General features: G+C 50.9%; 1 protein-coding gene across 4 annotated transcripts in view; it reads left to right on the top strand.

Moving 5' to 3' along the window:
* NKAIN1 (sodium/potassium transporting ATPase interacting 1) overlaps positions 1 to 18,958 on the top strand; it is a 62,042-nt gene extending 43,084 nt beyond the window's left edge. The window contains exons 1-7 of one of the 4 annotated variants that reach the window (XM_021668441.2): positions 8,315 to 8,585; positions 10,624 to 10,761; positions 13,445 to 13,525; positions 15,081 to 15,278; positions 16,181 to 16,241; positions 16,809 to 16,890; positions 17,037 to 17,111. In XM_021668441.2, coding sequence (XP_021524116.2) covers positions 10,702 to 10,761; positions 13,445 to 13,525; positions 15,081 to 15,278; positions 16,181 to 16,241; positions 16,809 to 16,890; positions 17,037 to 17,046 — 492 coding nt within the window. In that variant the 5' untranslated portion in view covers positions 8,315 to 8,585; positions 10,624 to 10,701 and the 3' untranslated portion in view covers positions 17,047 to 17,111. Of the gene's footprint in view, positions 1 to 8,314; positions 8,586 to 10,623; positions 10,762 to 11,758; positions 11,885 to 13,444; positions 13,526 to 13,769; positions 14,090 to 15,064; positions 15,279 to 16,180; positions 16,242 to 16,808; positions 16,891 to 17,036 lie in introns of those variants that run through there. The other 3 variants (XM_021668438.2, XM_021668440.2, XM_021668437.2) reach the window with 3 other exon arrangements.
* Positions 18,959 to 20,569: the final 1,611 nt, after the last annotated feature.

Raw genomic sequence — 20,569 nt, 5'->3', positions numbered from 1 at the left:
CGTAAACCACTAAGTTTTGGAGTAATTTGCTCAGTATCAAAAGCTAACTATACATACAGGAATCAGTCAAGAACCCCTTTTTGGTAGTCCCCTGGTTCAATCTTTATGCTTATATACTTAGGAACAAAGGTGCCAAGATACTTATTGTGTTTGACGGTCCAATATCCCTTCTTTTGGTGACAGAATCCATCTCTCTCTTTTTAAAAAATTTTTGTGGCCGGGCGTGGTGGCTTATGCCTGCAATCCCAGCACTGTGGGAGGCTGAGGTGAGTAGATCACAAGGTCAGGAGACCGAGACGAGCCTAGCTAACACGGTGAAACATGCCTCAATCTAAAAAAAAAATTTTTTTTGTTCGTATTTTTGAGATAGAGTCTCACTCTGTTGCCCAGGCTGGAGTGCAGTGGTGTGATCACAGCTCACTGCAGTCTTGACCTCCTGGACTCAAGTGATCCTCCTGCCTCAGCCTCCTGAGTAGCTGGGACTACTTGGACATGCCTCTAGGCCCAGCTAATTTTTGTATTTTAAAATTTTTTGTAGAGACAAGGTCTCACTATATTGCCCAGCATGGTCTTGAACTCTTGGGCTCAAGCCATGCCCTCCTTTGGCCTCCCAAAGTGTTAGGATTACAGGTATGAGCCACCATGCCTTGTTCTTTTTGGTTTTTAATTTCTTCGAGTGAGGGTCTCATCTCACCTATATTGCCCAGGCTGGACTTGAATTCTTAAGCTCAAGGGATCCTCCCATGTCAGCCTCCCGAGTAGCTGGGACTCAGGTGCATGCCACCATGCCTGGCTAATTTTGTTTTATTATTATTATCATTTCAGACAGAGCCTCACTCCATCGCCTGGCTGGAGTGCAGTGGCACAATCTTGGCTCACTGCAACCTCTGTCTTCTGGGTTCAAGCAATTCTTCTGCTTCAGCCTCCCGAAAGCTTGGTTTACAGGCATACACCACCACACCTGGCTATTTATTTATTTTTGAGACGGAGTTTCGCTCTTGTTGCCCAGGCTGGAGTGCAATGGGGCGATTTCGGCTCACTGCAACATCCGCCTCCTGAGTTCTAGCTGGGATTACAGGCATGTGCTGCCACATGCCCAACTAATTTTGTATTTTTAGTAGAGACGGGGTTTCTCCATGTTGGTCAGGCTGGTCTCAAACTCCTGACCTCAGGTTATCTGCCCACCTCCTCCTCCCAAAGTTCTGGGATTACAGGCGTGAGCCACCGCGCCCGGCCAAATTTTGCTTTAAAGAACCACCTCCTACCACTCTGTCCACATGGCTTGAGTGGGGCTGACTCATTTCTAGTTTCTAGGGTGGGCAGGTAAGCCAGGTCTAGCCAAACAGTCAAAGACAATGATGAATTTAGGGCTAGGCGCTCACCCCGTGTTCTGCCCCTGAGAATCACCCCGGATATTTGCTGGAACAACCGGGACAGAGCTGCTCTCCTGCCAGGATACCTGAATGGGTGTGGTGTGAGCTTGGAGTTGTTGGTGGCTGCCTTGGCCACCTCAGGTGATGGCCTGCCGGAGGAGGAAGCATCGCTAAGGTACAGAGGGAGAGTGTGTGTGGGAGGAAGACCAAATGTGCAAGGGAATGTCCTGTGCCATCTTTGAGGTCTCTGGATCTAGCCGTGCCTGAAGCTCATTCTCCCTTTGTCCTGCCGATTTTTGTCGTTTGCAAGAAAGAGTTCTAACTACAAGAGAAGAGGAGAAGAGGGCCTGGTTGGGGAGAGGGAGGGAAGATTCAGATAAAGTGAGAAGATATCAGAAGCCTTCTTCCAGGCAGGGAGGCAGGAGGAGGTGGAGCTGATGCCATCACACAGATGGCAAGGCTTGGGCAGAGACCAGGGAAGCTGCAGGCTTGGGCAAGGTGGTGAGGAAGCCTGGTGGTGCCAGGCCAACTTTGGCATTTACCCACCTGGCATCAGCCTGCCTCTTGTTGGTGACTCCCCTCCCAGGGATCTGCAGATTGTAAAGCTCGTTGCTCACTGGATACTCCTTGGCAGAAAGGCAGAGCTGGAATCATTATTTCATTTTGAGGAAAGAGAACATGAGGCTCAGAGAGGGGAAGTGACTTGTCCAAGGTCACACAGCAGGTTGGTGGCAGAATAGGCCTTTCTCAGCCACCTGTCCCATCTTGGCACCACCTTTCTCATCTTGGCACTGGTAGGGGAGTCGAGAGCTGTAAATTCTCTCCTCTTCAGTTGTAGTTAGTCAAGAGGTGGGAAGTTCTGCCTCCGACTCCTGGGTGACTTTGGGCAGCCCACTTTCCCGTTTGGGGCTCCTCTCCCATGCATGGAACTCGTTGGACTAGGTAATCTCCAAAGGCCCTTCCAGCCTTGACTTCCATGGTCTGCTGACCTTGGGGGAGAAACTCCACCGTACTCCAGCCTGAGTGACACAGCAAGACTCGGTCTCAAAAAAAAAAAAAAAAGTCCACCTAAGAGATGATACCACCTCCACCCCCAAGCTGGCACCCGCTCAAAACCCCTCTGTTCTCTGTGACCTTATTGATAGAGAACAGAGGTAGTTTTTTGTTTGTTTGTTTTGTTTTTTTGTTGTTTTGTTTTAAAGCAGCAGCAGATTTGTAGTCACTCAAACTCAGGTTCAAATTCCAGCTCTGCTGTTTGACTTAGGGCAAGTCACTTTCCCTCTCTGAATCTGTTTCTTCAGCTATTAACAGACAAGATAATTCCTCTCTTGAGAAGTTGTTGTGGGGATATGGAGATATCACAGAAACTAACAGACAATTAGAGTTGATAAACAGTGGCTAGTTAATAGAAGGCTTAACAGTCTAAGCTTCTTAGTTTGGCACTGAGGGCCACTAGGATCTGGCTCAATCCTGAATACCCCATTAGCTCCTGTCTCCAAGAGGCTGTAACAATAGCTGAAGTCCCACCTCATTTGCCTTTGCCTTATTTTCTATGTTTTTTGAGATGGAATTTTGCTCTTGTTGCCCAGGCTGGAGTGCAGTGGCATGATCTCAGCTCAACGCAACCTCCGCTTCCTGGGTTCAAGCGATTCTTCTGCCTCGGCTTCCCAAGTAGCTGAGATTACAGGCATGTGCCACCACGCCTGGCTAATAGCGTGTTTTTAGTAGAGATGGTGTTTCACCATATTGGCCAGGCTGGTCAGGAACTCCTGACCTCATGATCAGCCCACCCTGGCCTCCCAAAGTGCTGGGATTGCAGGCATGAGCCACTGCACTTGGCCTATATTTTATTTTATTTTATTTATTTATTTTATTATTATTTTTTTGAGACGGAGTTTCGCTCTTGTTACCCAGGTTGGAGTGCAATGGCACGATCTCGTCTCACTGCAACCTCCACCTCCTGGGTTCAGGCAATTCTCCTGCCTCAGCCTCCTGAGTAGCTGGGATTACAGGCACACGCTACCATGCCCAGCTAATTTTTTGTATTTTTAGTAGAGATGGGGTTTCACAATGTTGACCAGGATGGTCTCGATCTCTTGACCTCGTGATCCACCCACCTCAGCCTCCCAAAGTGCTGGGATTACAGGCGTGAGCCACCGCACCAGGCCTTTTATTTATTTTTTAGGAGGAGTTTTGCTCTTGTTGCCCAGGCTGGAGAGCGTTGGCACAATTTCGGCTCACTGCAACCTCCACCTCTGAGTTCAAGCAATTCTCCTGCCTCAGCCTCCTAAGTAGCTGGGATTACAGACATGCGCCACCACACTCGGCTAGTTTTGTATTTTTAGTAGAGACGATGTTTCACCATATAGGCCAGGCTGGTCTTGAACTCCTGACCTCATGATCCACCCACCGTGGCCTCCCAAAGTGCTGGGATTATAGGTGTGAGCCATTGTACCCGGCCTATTTTTTATTTTACGTTTGGAGAAAGTCTTGTACTTTTGCTCAGGTTGGGGTGCAATGTGGTGATCACAGCTCACTGTAACCTCAAATTCCTAGGTTCAGGGCATCTTCCTGCCTCACCCTCCTTAGCAGCTGGGACTACAGGCATGTGCCACTGCGCCTGGGTAATTTTTAAATTTTTTGTAGACATTGGGTCTCACTATATGGCCTGGGGTAGTCTTGAACTCCTGGCCTCAAGTGATCTTCCTGCCTTGGCCTCCTAACATGCTGGGATTACAGACAAGAGGCACTGCACCAGGCCTCCCTTTGCCTTTATCCAACTCCTCCTTAGTTTTCACAGTGCAGCTCAGTTCCCTGCTTTGGTAGGAAGGCCTCCCTGACTGGCTCACAGGGACTGCTCTCTCCACTTGACATGGAGCGGGGGCTATTCTTACCACTCTCAACACGGCCCTGGCCTTCCTTCATCCTCACGCTCAACAATCATTCACTCATTTATCTACAGCCAGCCAGACCCATTTATTCACCCATCCGACATCTGACAGGTCCTCACCCAGCCCGCAGCGTTCATCACTTATTTATTCACAGAACGTTTAGTCTATGTCAGGCTCTGTGCTAGCTCTGGGATGTAGAAGGGAGGAAGCTGTGGCCCCTGCCCTTTGGGAACTCAGTACCCCCTTAGTAGAGGAGGGGGATGAGAAATCAGACAGTACAAACCGGGGTAGTCAGAGCTATGACCGAGGCCTGAAAAAGGCCACCTCCGATGGTGAGTGCAGATTTAAATATATCTTTTTTTTTTTGAGACAGTCTCACTCTGTCTCCCAGGCTGGCTTGCAGTGGCACACTGTTCATTGCAGCCTCAATCTCCCTAGGCTCAGGTGATCCTCCTGCCTCAGCCTCCTGAGTAGCTGGGACTACAGGCACATGCCACCATGCCCAGTTGATTTTTGTATGTTTTCGTAGAGATGGGGTCTTGCCCTGTTGCCCAGGCTAGTCTCAGTACTCTCTGTTGTGGTCTGTGAGATTGGCACATCTGCTGGGGGTCTCTTGACCAGCAAGAGGGTCCCAATACCTGGAAGAGAGAGTGCACGGAAGAAAAGAATGACAGAAAAGAATGAGGTCTGGAGGGCTGAATCAGGCCAGGCCCAAGACAGCAGTTTATTCTCGTGCACAAGAGTTTATATATGTTTTTTCATACAGTGACTGACGTAGATCCCATTATAAAAGTTTTATCAGGAGGGAACAGAAAATTACAAAGTAAGCAGGGGAGGGGGTAGCATACAGGTTTATGTAAAGGTCGCTGAACCCAAAACAAACAAAAGATTCTTATCCTATAAAGATTCTTATCCTCTTATCAATAACTACAGTTACAGTAAGTAACATCAAGGCAAGCGATAATTTGAGGGGTAGCAATTTTCTAGTAACATGTGAGCGGTCACAGGATTTAGTGAATGCAGGTAAACAGAGTCATAAAACCAGCCCAGGACAGGGACTTTAAGAGAGACAATAGTCTCGTAAATAGTCATGCATGCCTCACCCAGACGTGCCATTAGCTCAGTGGATCAAGAATAGGCTTCTGCAAACTCAGACTTCTATCACTTCCTTCTTTTTTCCTCAGCTCAACTACCCTCGGCGGGGGGAGAATATGTCCAGGCTCTAACTCCGTAATGGCGGAGACACGGAGGGGTCTCTATGCTGGTGGAGTGATCCCCATACTCCACCTCCCAGGATCAAGTGATTCTCCTGCCTCAGCCTCCCCAAGTAACTGGGATAAGGCATGTACCACCATGCCCTGCTAATTTTTGTATTTTTAGTAGAGATGGGGTTTCACCATGTTGGTCAGGCTGATCTTGAACTCCTCACCTTGTGATCTGTCTGTCTCGGCCTCCCAAAGTGCTGGGATTACAGGTGTGAGCCACCACACCCGGCACTAAATATATATTTTTAAAAATTTAGATGCAGGCTCGGTGTAGTGACTCATGTCTATAATCCCAGCACTTTGGGAGGCCAAGCCAGAGGATGGCTTGAGGCCAGGAATTTGGGACCAGTCTTGGCAATATAGTGAGATCCCATTTCTATTTTTAAAAAATTCAGATTCAGTATCTTATAAACAATTTCAATTTTAAAGTTATTATTTTTTATTAGAAAACCAAGTGAAGACCAGATGCGGTGGCTCACGCCTGTAATCCCAGCACTTTGGGAGGCTGAGTCAGGCAGATCATGAGATCAGGAGTTCGAACTCCGCCTCCTGGGCTCTAGCGATTCTCCCGGCCAACATAGTGAAACCCCCCCCTTTTTTTTTTAACAAAAAATTAGCTGGGCGTGGTGATGGGCACCTATAATCCCAGCTATTTGGGAGGCTGAGGCAGGAGAATCACTTGAACCCAGGGGGTGGAGGTTGCAGTGAGCCAAGACTGCGCCATTGCACTCCAGCCTGGGTGATAGTGTGAGAATCCATCTCAAAAAATAAAAAAAAAAAAAGAAAGAAAACCATGTCAAATATTCCAGAACTTGTGTAGCAGTTACATGCAGCTAATTAACAATACTAAGAGGTATATCTTTCCCACCTTGTTGCATCAGCTCTGAAACACTAATCTGAGGGCTGCGGTGATTGTAAATCATAACCCGCCTTGCTGTGCCTTTGTTCCTTAGAAGGGAGGAACTGTGCAGAGGCAACAGCAATCTACTCCTTTGCAAAAACTGCAAATGCATGTGCACTGAGGGAAAAATTGACTTTGGGGATATTTTTACCTGGTCAGCTGCAAGCCAAGCCAAGATAGCTTCTTGAATCCCTCTCCTAAGTGGGCTGGGATGAAAGTTCCTGCGGGCAGTAGATACAGGCTTCTCCCTGATGTCCTGCCAGGGGAAGGCTGGCCACCACCCTGCCCAGTTGCTTTTTCTAAAATACAGATCTCATCCCAGCCACAAAGAATGAGTTCCCTGACTGTAGTCCGAGAGTGACAGATGAGAACAAGTCACCCAGGCCTCACTTCACTGCCATTGATCACAGAGGAAGCCCCACATTCCTGCCCATCAGTCCTCTCTGACTTTGATCTCTGCTCTGCCCTGACCCAGTTCGCTCGCTTCCTTCCTATCTTCCTTCCTTCCTTCCTTCCTTTCTCTCTTTCTTCCTCCCTCCCTCCCTCCTTTCCTTCTTTCTCTTTGTGTGTGTGCTTTTTTTCGTTTGAGGTGAAGTCTTACTCTGTCACCCAGGCTAAAGTGCAGTGGTGTGATCTCGGTTCATTGCAACCTCCGCGTCCCGGGTTCAAGCGATTCTCCTGCCTCAGCCTCCCCAGTAGCTGCAATTACAGGGGTCTGCCACCATGCCTGTGTCATTTTTTGTATTTTTTAGTAGAGATAGGGTTTCCCCGTGTTGGCTAGACTGGTCTCGAACTCCTGACCTCCACCCACCTCGGCCCCCCAAAGTGCTGGGATTATAGATGTGAGCCTCCTCTCCTCTACTCCCTTCCCCTCCCTTCTCCTCCCTACCTCCCCTCCCCTCCTCTCCTCTCCTGGGATCACTCCACCCTCCCCCAATCCCCACCTGCACTGCCCCTCCTTCCACCCAAAGCCATTCCTGCCACCTGCACTCTGTTTTTTTTTTATTTTTTTGAGACAGAGTCTTGCTCCGTCGCCTAGGCTGGAGTGCAGTGGCATGGTCTCGGCTCACTGCAGGCTCCGCCTCCTGGGTTCAAGTGATTCTCCTGCCTCAGCCTCATGAGTAGCTAGGACTACAGGTGTGCACTACCATACCCGGCTAATTTTTGTATTTTTAGTAGAGACGAGGTTTCATTCACCATGTTAGCCAGGATGGTCTTGATCTCCTGTCCTCATGATCCGCCCACCTCGGCCTCCCAAAGTGCTGGGATTACTGGCCTGAGCCACTGCGCCTGGCCACTCTGTTTTTATTTTTTTATTTTTTGAGACAGGGTCTCACTCTGTTGCCCAAGCTGGAATGCAGTGGTGTAATCCTAGCTCAGCACAACCTCTGCCTCCCAGGTTTAAGCAATTCTCCTGCCTCAGCCTCCTGATTAGCTGGGATTACAGGCATGCACCACCACAGTGGACTAATTTTTATATTTTTAGTAGAGACGGGGTTTCAACATGTTGGCCAGGCTGATCTTGAACTCCTAATCTCAAGTGACCCACCTGCCTTGGCCTTCCAAAGTGCTGGGATTACAGGCATGAGCCACTGCTCCTGGCCCTGGCCACCTGCACTCTGGATCCAGCTCTTCCTGTCTTTTCAGAGGAGCTGGATCCAGACCATCCACGGTCCCCTCTCTCTTATAAACATAGCTTCTCCCTTTCTCCGGATCCTTCTCACTGGCTCTGAAAAAAGCTCAAAGCCTCTCCCATTAGAAAGAAAGAAAAAGGACCCTTTTCACAAGATGGCGCCGAAAGTGAAGAAGGAAGCTCCTGCCCCTCCTAAAGCCGAAGCCAAAGCGAAGGCTTTAAAGGCCAAGAAGGCATGTTGAAAGGTGTCCACAGCCACAAAAAAACAAGATCCGCACATCACCCACCTTCCGGCGGCCCAAGACACTGACGCTCCGGAGGCAGCCCAAATATCCTTGCAAGAGCGCCCCCAGGAGAAACAAACTTGACCACTCTGCTGTCATCAAGTTTCCGCTGACCACTGAGTTCTCCGTGAAGAAGACAGAAGACAACAACACACTTGTGTTCATTGTGGATGTTAAAGCCAACAAGCACCAGATCAAACAGGCTGTGAAGAAGCTCTGTGACATTGATGTGGCCAAGGTCAGCACCCTGATTTGGCCTGATGGAGAGAAGAAGGCATATGTTCCACTGGCTCCTAATTAGGATGCTTTCGATGTTGCCAGCAAAATTGGGATCATCTAAACTGAGTCCAGCTGGCTAATTCTAAATATATGTATATCTTTTCAGCATAAAAAAAAAAAAGAAAGAAAAAGTGTCTAGGTATACGCTTGTAATCCCAGCACTTTGTGAGGCCCAGGTGGGTGAATTGCTTGAGCTCAGGAGTTTGAGACCAGCCTGCGCAATATGGCAAAAGCCCCACCTCTACAAAAAATACAAAAGAAATCAGCCGGGTGTGGTGATTCATGCCTGTGGTCCCAGCTACTTGAGAGGCTGAGGTGGGAGGATTGCTTGAGCCCAGGAGGCTGAGGCTATAGTGAGCCGTCATAGCCCACTGCACTCCAGCCTGGGCGACAGAGCAAGACCCTGTCTCAAAAAGGAAAAAAAAGCTCCTTACCATCTTCCAGCTGATATCAGCTTTATCTGTCTCAACACTCTCACATCCAAAAAACTACATAAAAGGTCTCCACGGCCTTCCCTGCTACTCAGTCTTCTGCCAGTGTGACTTTCTGCTTCACCACTGAAGCAGTTCTTACTGAGGTCACTGGCGACCTCCTTGTTGTTAAATTCAGCAGATGAGGCCGGGTGCTGTGGCTCACGTCTATACTCCCAGCACTTTGCGGGTATTTGATCTGGTGCTTGTTGGCTTAAACATCCCCCACCTCAGCCTCCCGAGTAGCTGGAGGCTACTCCGCCCAGGAGGCGGAGGTTGCAGTGAGCCGAGATCACACCATTGCACTGCAGCCTGGGTGATGGTGAGACTCTGTTTCAAAATAATAATAATAATAGTAAATACTTAACATTAAAAATAAACAGCCATTTTATTTAGTTCATAATTCTGTGAGTCAGGTAGGCGATTATTCTGGTCTGGGCTGTGTATCTGTGGTCAGCTGGTGATCCAGGGGTATCTAGCACGGCCTCACTTACATGGCTAATGGCTGATGGGCTGTCAGCTGAGGCGCCTTCACGCTCCTCCCCATGGCCTCTCATCCTCCAGCAGGTCAGCTGGGGCTCATTTACGAGGTGGCCTTCTTATAAGTGAAGCAAGTGGGCAAGCTCCAGTGCACACCTGTTTCTTTTTCTTTTCTTTTCTTTGAGACAGGGTCTCACTCTCTTGCCCAGGCTGGAGTGCAGTGGCGCAATCTTGGCTCACTGTAACCCCTGCCTTCTGGGCTTCAGCGATTCTCTCACTTCAGCTTCCTGAGTAGCTGGGACTACAGGCGTGCACCACCACGCCTGGCAATGTTTTGTATTTTTTGTCCAGATGGGGCTTTACCATGTTGCCCAGGCTGGACACATGCTTTTTTCAAGCCTTCGTTTGCATCGTGTTTGCCAAAGTCCCTTTAGGCAAAGCAAGTTGCGTGGCCAGGCACAGCATTAGTGAGGAAGGGCACTGCAGAAGAGCATGGAAACAGGAAGAGGAGGATTTGAGGCCAGTTGCAATCTATTCCAGCTCTCTCAGGGAAGGGGAGTGAAAAGCATTCCTTCTCTGTAGCCCAGGGATGCCATGGGCCAGGGCAAGCTCCAGATAGGGATCCTTGGAAGAGATGACTCGGGTTCTAGGACTTCCCTGCCCTCCAGGGCTGTGGCTCAGCCTTTGACCAGGACTGGGGGTAGCAGTCTGGGTTCTGACCCCACCATCTTCCCCACATAGAGAAGGTTCAGGAGGTTGAGCTGCTAGAGGTAAGGGACTCCATGGCAGGGAGGAAGGTGTTCTGAACCCTGGCTCCTGTCACCTTTCAGCCCACCTCAAAGTGATGATCAAGCTTAAGGATCCACCCCACTCCCACAGGCTTATCCTCACCTCCCAGCATCCCTTTGCTAGTGAAGGACTGAATGGTTCTGAGACTTACGCCTCATCACCATGGTAACTGGTGCCACCTGCTCCCCAAGGTCAATCAGGAGTCCCTGTCCTTCCTTTTCAGGGGATGACAGTGGCCTCAGCCTGTCTCTTCCACAGGTGGCTGCGCTGGAGCGGCAGATCTTTGACTTCCTGGGCTACCAGTGGGCTCCTATCCTAGCCAACTTCCTACACATCATGGCAGTCATCCTGGGCATCTTTGGCACCGTGCAGTACCGCTCCCGGTACCTCATCCTGGTACGGCTCACCTAGCCCCTTCCCAAGCCCCCTCCTCTCCTCACCCCTGCCCACTCCACCCCTCCCTGCTCCTCAAAACCAGAAATGTCCCCCAACCCTGGCACACCAGTCTTGGCTCCACCCAAGACAAGATGGGGTGAATGTGTCCATCCCAATGCTTCTTTGTTCATAGGAGACAATGTCGGTTTTTTTTTTTCCTGAAGAATTTTTTAGGGAAATAATCCAAATAGAAACAAAATGGATCATGTAGTGAGTGCCTGGCATGTGCCGTGCCTGCTGCTAAGTTTCACGTGCTTCATATCATGTCTACAATAGCCCTGTGAGGTAGATCTTACCAGCTCCATTTTCCAGATGAGGAAACTGAAGCTCAGCAAGGTTGTGAGTCTTCCTAAGGTCACACAGCTAACGGCAGGATTAGAGCGTCAGATCTACAGTGAAGGCTCCTGCTGTGGCACCACACAGCCTCAGGAAGCCAAGGGGTGGGTGCAGGGACACAGGAGGGTGGGCTTTATCTTACTGAGTTTCTCAGGCAGCTTCAGGAAGGCTTGGCATTTGTCCCTCCTGCCCGATGTATATCAAGGATGTGGCCTGGAGCAGCTAGTGTGGCTTTGAATTCAGTGCCTCTCTGCGCTCCAGCCCCAGGAGTCTGGGTCTCTCCTCCTCCCTGACAGTCTCTTCCCAAGTCCTGGTCCCTGCTGGTCTCTGTCAAACTCCTGCTTTCAGCTAGATTCACCCATGTTCCCTGCTGTTCCTCAGTCACCTCTTCGCATGGCTGTCTTGAGGAAAAAGGCTTTTCACTACATTTACTACACACAAGCGTGACACCTGCAATCACAATGACATGCAATGTCACGCTGCCTCCATAGCCCACACACACTCATCCTAGGACTTCTCTCCCCACCTCCACAGGCTCAGCTCCCAGAAGCCAGGTGAACAGGACTCTAACAAGGCTCTCTCTCATCTGACATAAGAGAACCCTTCTCTCCAGTTCTCAGGAAAGCCCCAGGCACCACTGTCAACAACACTGTCTACCAGGCGACAGCCACTAGGATTGCAGACACAGGACTTGGGTAGAAGCATCCAGCTCTCAAATCTACCCTAACCTCCTCTCCGGCTCACTGCTGTGAGTGGATTGCTGTTCTCTGCAGAAGTGGCCACATTCAGGATGAGAGAAAACTGAGGGGCCAAGGGGTCTTGGTGCTGCCCTAGCAATGCTGCTCCCAGTCCCTCCCCTCCCAGCCCTCTCCCTCCAGCCAGATGGAAAGATTGCTGGAGCAGATTGACCTGACCTGTGTCATTCAGGTACAATTTACAGGGCAAGGAAGGGAGGGAGGAAAGTGATAGAGTGAGGGCATCCAGGGTCCAGCCTGGACTCCCTTTCCATCCTTGGGCCCTCGGTTTGGTATGCTCACCCCAGCCTTTCATCAGGCCCCATCCATGGTCCTGCCTCCACCTCCCCTGGTTCCCTTATACCCAGACTCCAGCCACAGCCATGTGAGATGATATTACACTCATACTCAGGCACAAAGCTGCAGGGTACCCTCTTGTCTGTTTTGGGCTAAAGTTCCCAGCATCCACTGCTCTCCAGCCTGGGTTGAAGACTGAGATCTTGTCTCAAAAAAAAAAAAAAAAAAAATTAAGACTCTTTTTTTGGCCAGGCATAGTGGCTCATGCCTGTAATCACAGCACTTTGGGAGGCCAAGGCGGGTGGATCACGAGGTCAGGAGTTTAAGACTAGCCTGGCCAACATAATGAAACTCTGTCTCTACTAAAAATACAAAAAAATTACCCGGGTGTGGTGGCACGTGCCTGTAGTCCCAGCTACTCGGGAGGCTGAGGGGGGAGAATCTCTTGAACCTGGGAGGCGGAGGTTACAGTGAGCCAAGATTGCGCCACCGCACTCCAGCCTGGTGACAGAGCGAGACTCTGGTGGATGGGGGTGGGGAAGACTCTTTTTCTTTTTTCAAGAGATGGATTTTCTGCATATTGCCTGGGCTCAAGTGATCTGCCCACCTTGGCCTCCCAAAGTGCTGAAATTACAGATATGAGCCACTGCACCTGGCCCACTTCCTGTATTCTTAATGGGTTTCTCCAGCTATGCTGTGCTAAGAACTGGCATTGCAGTGGTGAGCCAGGCAGGCAAAATCCTTGCCCTCTAATAGCTTACCACCTGGAACATGTTTCTAAAAGTGTCATCTGAGTCAGAATCCCCTAGGGATTGCTTAAACAGCTCCTAAACGGCATCCCTGGAAATTCAGAATCAGTAGGTCTAGAGGTAGGACCCAAGAATCTGCATTTTTAACAAACATCTTTGAGTGATTCCAGTATTCTAGAGACTGCTGGTCTAGAGGATGTTGTTAGCACAGTGGATGGGATTAGCTATCAGAGAACTCGGATTTGAGTGGCAGCCCTACCTCCTCCTAGCTGTGTGATCTTGGAAAGCTTAAACCTCCTTTCAGCCTTAAATTAGTTCTCTCTAAAGAGAGGACAGTGCCTACCTTGCAGGGCTGTTGTAAGAGCTGATGGGTGTGAAAATGATTTGTAAGGACACTGTGCTCTCTGAGTGAGGTAATCTCATAATTTCCCCTGCCCAGGTCTCCTCATCCCTGAGCTCTGTCTCCACTGGCACTCCCCATCCCCCACTCCCCAGGCCCCACCCTGATCCCACCTCTGCTTTCCCCAGTATGCGGCCTGGCTGGTGCTCTGGGTTGGCTGGAATGCGTTTATCATCTGCTTCTACTTGGAGGTTGGACAGCTGTCCCAGGTAAGCCTCAGGCCTGGCAGTGCCACAGGGCAGAGCCTGACCATTCCTATCCCCTGCCCCAAAGGTACTGTGGTATAGAATCAGAGCATCATGTCTTGAAGAGGCCTCCCTCTCTTTCCACACCCAAAGAATCTGTCTGCCCCATTTCCCACCTACACGATTTATTTCTGGCCTCCTCCAACACAATAATCGAACAGATAAGGCTGAAGAGCAGTCCATGTGAAGATGAGCTGGGGGTCCCAGTTGATCACAAGCTCGGTAAAAACTAACAGTATGTGGTGGCCCAGAAAGCTACTCTTAGGCCCCACTAATAGAGGTAGAGTATTCAGAGCAAGGGAGGTGAAAATGCCATGTGCTTTGTACTGCTCAGACCACAAAGATTTGGGTCTAATTCTGATCAATATTTTTCAGAAGGGAAAGAGACTAGTTAGAGTTTGTTCAGGGAAGACTGAGCAGACCATGTCACATGGAGAACTGCTGAAGAAAGTAGGACCGTTTCGCTTGAATAAGAGCAAGCCCAGAGAGACACAACTTCTATTTTTAGATATAAAGGAGGCAAAATATGTGAGTACGAGCATTGGCTTTGTAGTTTGACCCTGCTAGATTCAAATCCCAGCTCTAAAACCTCCTAGCTATGTTACCCTGGGCAAGTGGTTGATCCTCTCTGAGCTTCAGTTTCCTCATCTAGTAACTGGACATAATAGCAACTGCAAGTTTATGTGGTTGGTGAGGGGATAAAAGAAGATCGCACATCTAAGTGCTTGGCCCCTGGTTGGCAGGCAGTGAGTATTTATCGGTTGAATGAGTGACTGCATGGATAAGCACATAGGTGCACACCCTGGGTAAGAACTTCTGATCTAGCACTTTGGGAGGCTGAGGCGGGTGGATCACCTGAGGTCGGGAGTTTGAGACCAGCCTGACTGACATGGAGAAACCCCATCTCTACTAAAAATACAAAATTAGCTGGGTGTGGTGGTGGGCACCTGTAATTCTGGCTATTCCGGAGGCTGAGACAGGAGAATCACTTGAACTCGGGAGGCAAAGGTTGCAATGAGCCGAGATCGCACCATTGCACTCCAGCATGGGCAGCAAAAGCAAAACTCCATTCCCAAAAAAAAGAAAGAAAAATAAAAATTTATGATCTAGGCCAGCCCCTTCTCCATTTAACAAATGAGGAGATCAAGGCCCCAAAGGAGGAGAGGTTCGCCCCCGGGGTCACACACAGCGGGAGCAAAGGAGAGACTGAATAGGCTACGAAGGGGCCTCTATTGAGGATTTCACCAGTGGCTGGGAAATTGAACCCAGTAGCTGTTAGTGTTCCTTCCAGCTCTGAAAATTCTGGGGCCCCTGAGTACACACCAGCCCCTTCCCATCTCAGTGACAAAAGAGTGAGGCCTGCGTGGTCATTAAGTGCCACCTGTTGGTCAAATGTGGACTTGCAGGTGCAGGCTCCCTGGATCCCTTCACCAATCAATATAGAGTCTCCCTGGGCCAGGGGAGTAGCTCCCCCCTCCCTCTCCCTCACACTCAGTATCCCAGGCCCCTCTGCCCCCAGGACCGGGACTTCATCATGACCTTCAACACATCCCTGCACCGTTCCTGGTGGATGGAGAATGGGCCTGGCTGCCTGGTGACACCTGTTCTGAACTCCCGCTTGGCTCTGGAGGACCACCATGTCATCTCTGTTACTGGCTGCCTGCTTGACTATCCCTACATTGAAGCCCTCAGCAGTGCCCTGCAGATCTTCCTGGCAGTGAGTCCTTCTGTTCCTCACCCTACACACACTTTCTGATCCCTTTCTTTAGCTCTAGTTAAGAGGGGATGAACCTAGGTCTTCGGCCTGTCTGTCTTTTTGTCTGGATCTGTTTCCATACCCTGTACCGCCTTTCCTCACCCCTGCCCCAGCCCCTATGCAGGGAGTGAACAGGTTTAGTGAACAGGATGAGGCATCAGACTGTGAATCAATCCTGGGTTTAAATACTCAGTACACCCACTTCATGACCTTGGACAAGTCACCTGCCTTCTTCTTAAAGAGGAATAACAATACCAACCTCAGAGTTGTGAGAATAAGAAAGTGACCCCAGCTGGGCGTGGTGCCTCACACCTGTGGTCCCAGCTACTCAAGAGGCTGAGGCAGGAGGATCGCTTAAGCCCAGGAAACTGAAGCTGAAGTGAGCCATGACTGCACCACTGCACTCCAGCCTGGGTGACAGAGTGAGACCCTATCTGAAAGAAAGAAGGAAAGGAAGGAAGGAAAGAAAGAAGGAAGGAAGGAAGGAAGGGAAAGAAGGAAGGGCGGGCGCAGAAGAAAGAAAGCTCCAAAGATAGAAGTCGTTCCTGTTTCTACGCACTTTGTACTCACAAAGTCACGTAATCCCCTTTCGTCTTAACAAGCTGTAAGGTATTGCCCAGGTCCAACTGGGAAAACTGAGGCTCAAAGAGGTAAAATAATTACTTGTCTCAAGTCACACTTTCAGAAGAGTTGGACCATGTATGTCTGACTTTAAGGCGGAAGCATTTGACTTGAAGTTATGGTTTGCCTTCATCCTGGCACATGTCCTCCCTCGACAGTCAGGGCGTACAGGGCCCGGCAGGGGGTGGAGGAAGAGGTTCCCACTCCTTCTTCCCTCCCTGACGTGTCACCCCCACTCCCAGCTGTTCGGCTTCGTGTTCGCCTGCTACGTGAGCAAAGTGTTCCTGGAGGAGGAGGACAGCTGTGAGTAAGGCGCCCCTGGGGAAGCGGGGAATCTGGTCCTGAGCCTTCAGCACCCTGGACAGAGGTCTGGGACGGGCCGCGGCGGAAGGGAGTCCAGGGTCCACTACGGGTCCCTTCTGAGGGGAAGAGGAGGCTGGAGTGGGAGGCTCTGCATGGCCAGCCCTTTCCGGGATGGGCCCAGTGACGGGCCCGCACAGCCTTCCCCAGCCTAGCCCCACCCGCAACGGAGGTCTTGTCTCCTTTAGAGGCCCGAGCCCCGCCCCCAAGAGCCTTCTTTACTATAGGACCGCCCGGCCTTCCGGGCTCTAGCCTCAAGGATTGGGCCTGACCCTCCGCTGGCACGGCTCCGCTACCTCCAGACCCCCAGAGGCCCAACCCTCAGGGTCCAGCCGGAACCCCGCCCCAAGCCCCTGCACCGGGCCTGACCCTCGCCGCTCCCCTCTCCAGGGCTTATCTGGCTCCGCTTCCAGGGTGGGGTCCTGCCCTAAATTCTTCCCCTTTAGAACCCAGCCTCCCTCTCCTCGCCCCGGCCGCCCATCCCTAACACGCGCCGCCCCGCTTCCGCAGTTGACTTCATCGGCGGCTTTGACTCCTACGGATACCAGGCGCCCCAGAAGACGTCGCATTTACAGCTGCAGCCTCTGTACACGTGGGTCGCGGCGCCCCACTGGCTGGGGAGGCCCGGGCGTCGGGGTTGCGGAAAGGAGGGGACGGAGGAGTGGGCAGGGCAGCCGGGTCTCCCCTCCCCCATACTTTTGGGACCCACTGTCCCTAACCTGCCTTTGTTTCCTGCAGGTCGGGGTAGCCTCTGCCCAGCGCCCACCCCGGCGCCTCGACCTGGGCTGCTGGACTGATCGCGGCTGCCGCGAGCTCGGGCCAAGGAGCAGGCGCGCCCACTGGTGGCCCGCGCGCGCACTGCAGCCTGCGCCCGCCCCCGGGTCTGCCCCCGGAGACGCGGACTTGGTCTTGGACTTGGACTTGGCTCTTCACAGCCCCGACTTCGGAGGAGGGGGGCGGGGCGGGGGAGGGGCACCGCGGGTTTTTTGGTTTTTGGTTTTTGTTTGTTTTAATCTCAGCCTTGGCGTAAGCTGGGGTCTTCCTCTCCAGCCTCTCCCTTTCCCTCTTCACCCAGGATACTGCCCCCTGTCCAAAAACAGCAGGACATCAGACCCATCCCATCCCACCACACCACTCACCAGCTCTGGGAAAGCGACTGTAAACTAGGAGCAGGAGTCCTGGGTTCTAATCGCAGGTCCATCACTGGCTGTGACATCTAGCAAAACCCTTGCCCTCTCTGGGCCTCAGTTTCCCCACCTCAAGTAATCCCTTAGCAAATGGACTCTTTTAGACTTCTCATTTAACTCAATTCCCTGAGCCAGACTGGGATTAAAATTCCCATTTTGCAGTACATGGAAACTTCTGCCCAGAGATGTGATTTGCTTGAGGCCACACAGCTAGGTTTCTGGTGGAAGTATACTTTCTGCAGTTTCTGACTGTAAAACGCGGTGTCTGCTCTCTGAGTTCCATTTCCAGCCCCTCTGCAGCTTGGACCCATGTGGCCACCATATTCACACACCACCTCCACCACTTGCCAATGCCTCTCTTAAAGCAATATACCCGTTCGTTCTCTTATTGGGAACCGGATGGACAGAGCCCTAAATTCAGCCCCACCCACAGAGAAGCCTTCCTATGCTCAGCCTCTGTCCACCCTTGGCAAACCTTTTAAACTCTCTCCTCCAGGAAAGTGGGGCCCCAACTCAGTCACCCCATCCCCTTCTAGGTCCCCGAAGCTGGGTCTGCTGTATCCTCCTCCCCTCCACAACTCCGCTCACCCCTGACGGCTCTATCCACCTCACCAGTTGGAAGGCTTGTGGTTCCAGAGAGGAGCAAGGCTGGTCAGTGCTGCCCAGACACCAGTGTTTACAGATCACCAGCGTTTATGACCAATCCAATGACCAGAAGCCTCCTCTCGCAAGCCCAGAAGGAGTTCTGAAGGGACAGATAGGGGTGCAAAGTGGGGGGGTCAGGATTGCCAGCACCCTCACCCTTCCTTGGGAGCAATTACAGGCGAGAACACTTTTTCCCCACCTCCCTCTACAGATGCTCCTGAGGACCCTGCATCCCATGCCCCGCCTGGTGTGTCCACAGGTGACAGGATCAGGCCTCAGCATTCCAATCTGTGAGAGAGGCGTGGCCCTGGGTTAGAAAGGAGGGCAGGAGGCATAGAGGGACACCCGGATGGTGCAGATGGTTTGCACACCTGAGCCTGTCTGTGGTGACCACTCCTCTCCTTGCCCACTACCCTCCAATCTAATCCCTACTCTCTAAGGCCACAATATCCTGAGCAAGGCTGGCAACCTCACCCCACCATCCCATCTGCAATTAGCCAGCCCCAGGAGTTCTTCTGGCCCTCACAGGCATGGAGCTGCCAGCTGATGGGTACAGCTCCAGAGTGGGGCAGCTTCCTCAGGCTAAGCTGCTGCCCTCCGCTGGGCCATCCCTGCCTCCAGCCCTCACTTCTTTCACCCCTACTTCCCCAGGCCCCTTTCTACTCAACGGGTGTAGCCACTGGTGCTTTGAAGCCTTTTGTTTTTATAAGACGGTTTTTGCAAGGGGACCAGGTTCTCTTTTCACTGGGACCTTGCAAGGAGGGGAATGCTCTCCTGGTTTCTGTGCAGGTGGGTTGATTAAAGATGGTGTTTTCTTCTCTATCTTCATGTCCTGCCCGTTGGGTCTGTAGAACTTTCTAAGTGAGAAGTCCCTGCACGAGGGCAGGTAGGGATGATTTGATGTTGATGTTATCAGACATTCTTGGGTGGCTGGGCACGGTGGCTCACGCCTATAATCTCGGCACTTTGGGAGGCCAAGGCAGGCATATCATGTGAGGTCAGGAGTTTGAGGCCAGCCTGGCCAAGATGGTGAAACCCTGTCTCTACTAAAAATACAAAAATTAGCCAGGGATGGTAGGGGCACCTGTAATCCCAGCTACCTGGGAGGCTGAGGCATGACAATCACTTGAACCCAGGAGGCAGAGGTGCAGTGAGCTGAGATGGTACCACTCTACTCCGGCCTGGGTGATAGAGTGAGACTCTGTCTCAAAAGAAAAGAAAAGAAATCCTGGGGCACTAGCCTGTGCCTCTGACTGGGTGTGCAGCTTTAGGCAACTCTCTCTCTATTCTCATCCACCCCCCCAAAAAAATGCAGCGATCAATCAAAATCAGTGAGTTCCCAAATGTGGCTTTATAATCCCTTAGAGATCTTCCTACTTATATTCCTGATAACATCTGTTTTGAGTTTATGCTTCCAAATATCCTTTGCATCTTGGCTCTTCCTGACAATTCAGTTCTGGGTGTGGAATGAACTGACACACAGTGCTTTAGCCATGGATTCCTGCATCCAACCTTTGACATCCTGGATACTTTTCTGGGGATACAGCCCAAGAATCAGTATGTTTTAATTTGTGTGGGGGGGTTATGTAGGTATGTGTATAAGGTACCGATGTCAGAAGGTACCGAAGTCAGAAGGTTCTCACGTCTGTAATCCCAGCACTTTGGGAGGCCAAGTGGGCAGATCACCTGAGGTCAAGAGTTTGAGACTAGGCTGGCCAACATGGCGAAACCCTGTCTCTACTAAAAATACAAAAATTAGCTGGATGTGGTGGCATACGCCTGTAATCCCAGCTACCCAGGAGGCTGAGGCAGGAGAATCACTGGAACCCAGTGGGGCAGAGGCTGCAGTGAGCCGAGGTTGTGCCACTGCACTCCAGCCTTGACAACAGACCAAGATTCTGTCAAAAAAAAAAAAAAAAAAAAAGTCAGAAGGTCCAGTGGGATTATATACTCAGACCTTTTTTTCATATCTTTCTAAAGATAGGCCTTTTTTATATTATACAATTTTTGGCCAGGCATGATGGTTTATGCTTATAATCCCAGCACTTTTGGAGGCAGAAGCAGGACTGCTTGAGCCCAGGAGTTCCAGACTCACCTTGGGGAACATAAGGAGACCTCTTTTTTTTTTTTTTTTTTTTTTTTGAGGAGTTTTATTGCTCAGGCTGGAGTGCAATGGCATGATCTCAGCTGACTTCAACCTACGCCTCCTGGGTTCAAGGGATTCTCCTGTCTCAGCCTCCTGAGTAGCTGAGATTACAGGCATGCACCACCACACCCAGCTAATTTTGTGTTTTTAGTAGAGATGGGGTTTCTCCATGTTGGTCACGCTAGTCTCGAACTCCTGACCCCAGGTGATCCACCTGCCTCGTCCTCCCAAAGTGCTGGGATTATAGGCACGAGCCACTGTGCCCGGCCGAGACCTCATTTCTTAAAAAAAAT

This window comes from Aotus nancymaae, unplaced genomic scaffold (assembly GCF_030222135.1).
Source record: "Aotus nancymaae isolate 86718 unplaced genomic scaffold, 86718_ANA_hifiasm-v0.15.2.pri h1tg000053l, whole genome shotgun sequence".
NCBI lineage: Eukaryota > Metazoa > Chordata > Mammalia > Primates > Aotidae > Aotus > Aotus nancymaae.
Note: the sequence above shows the minus strand (reverse complement) of the source record. Positions and strands in the feature narration are given on the sequence as shown.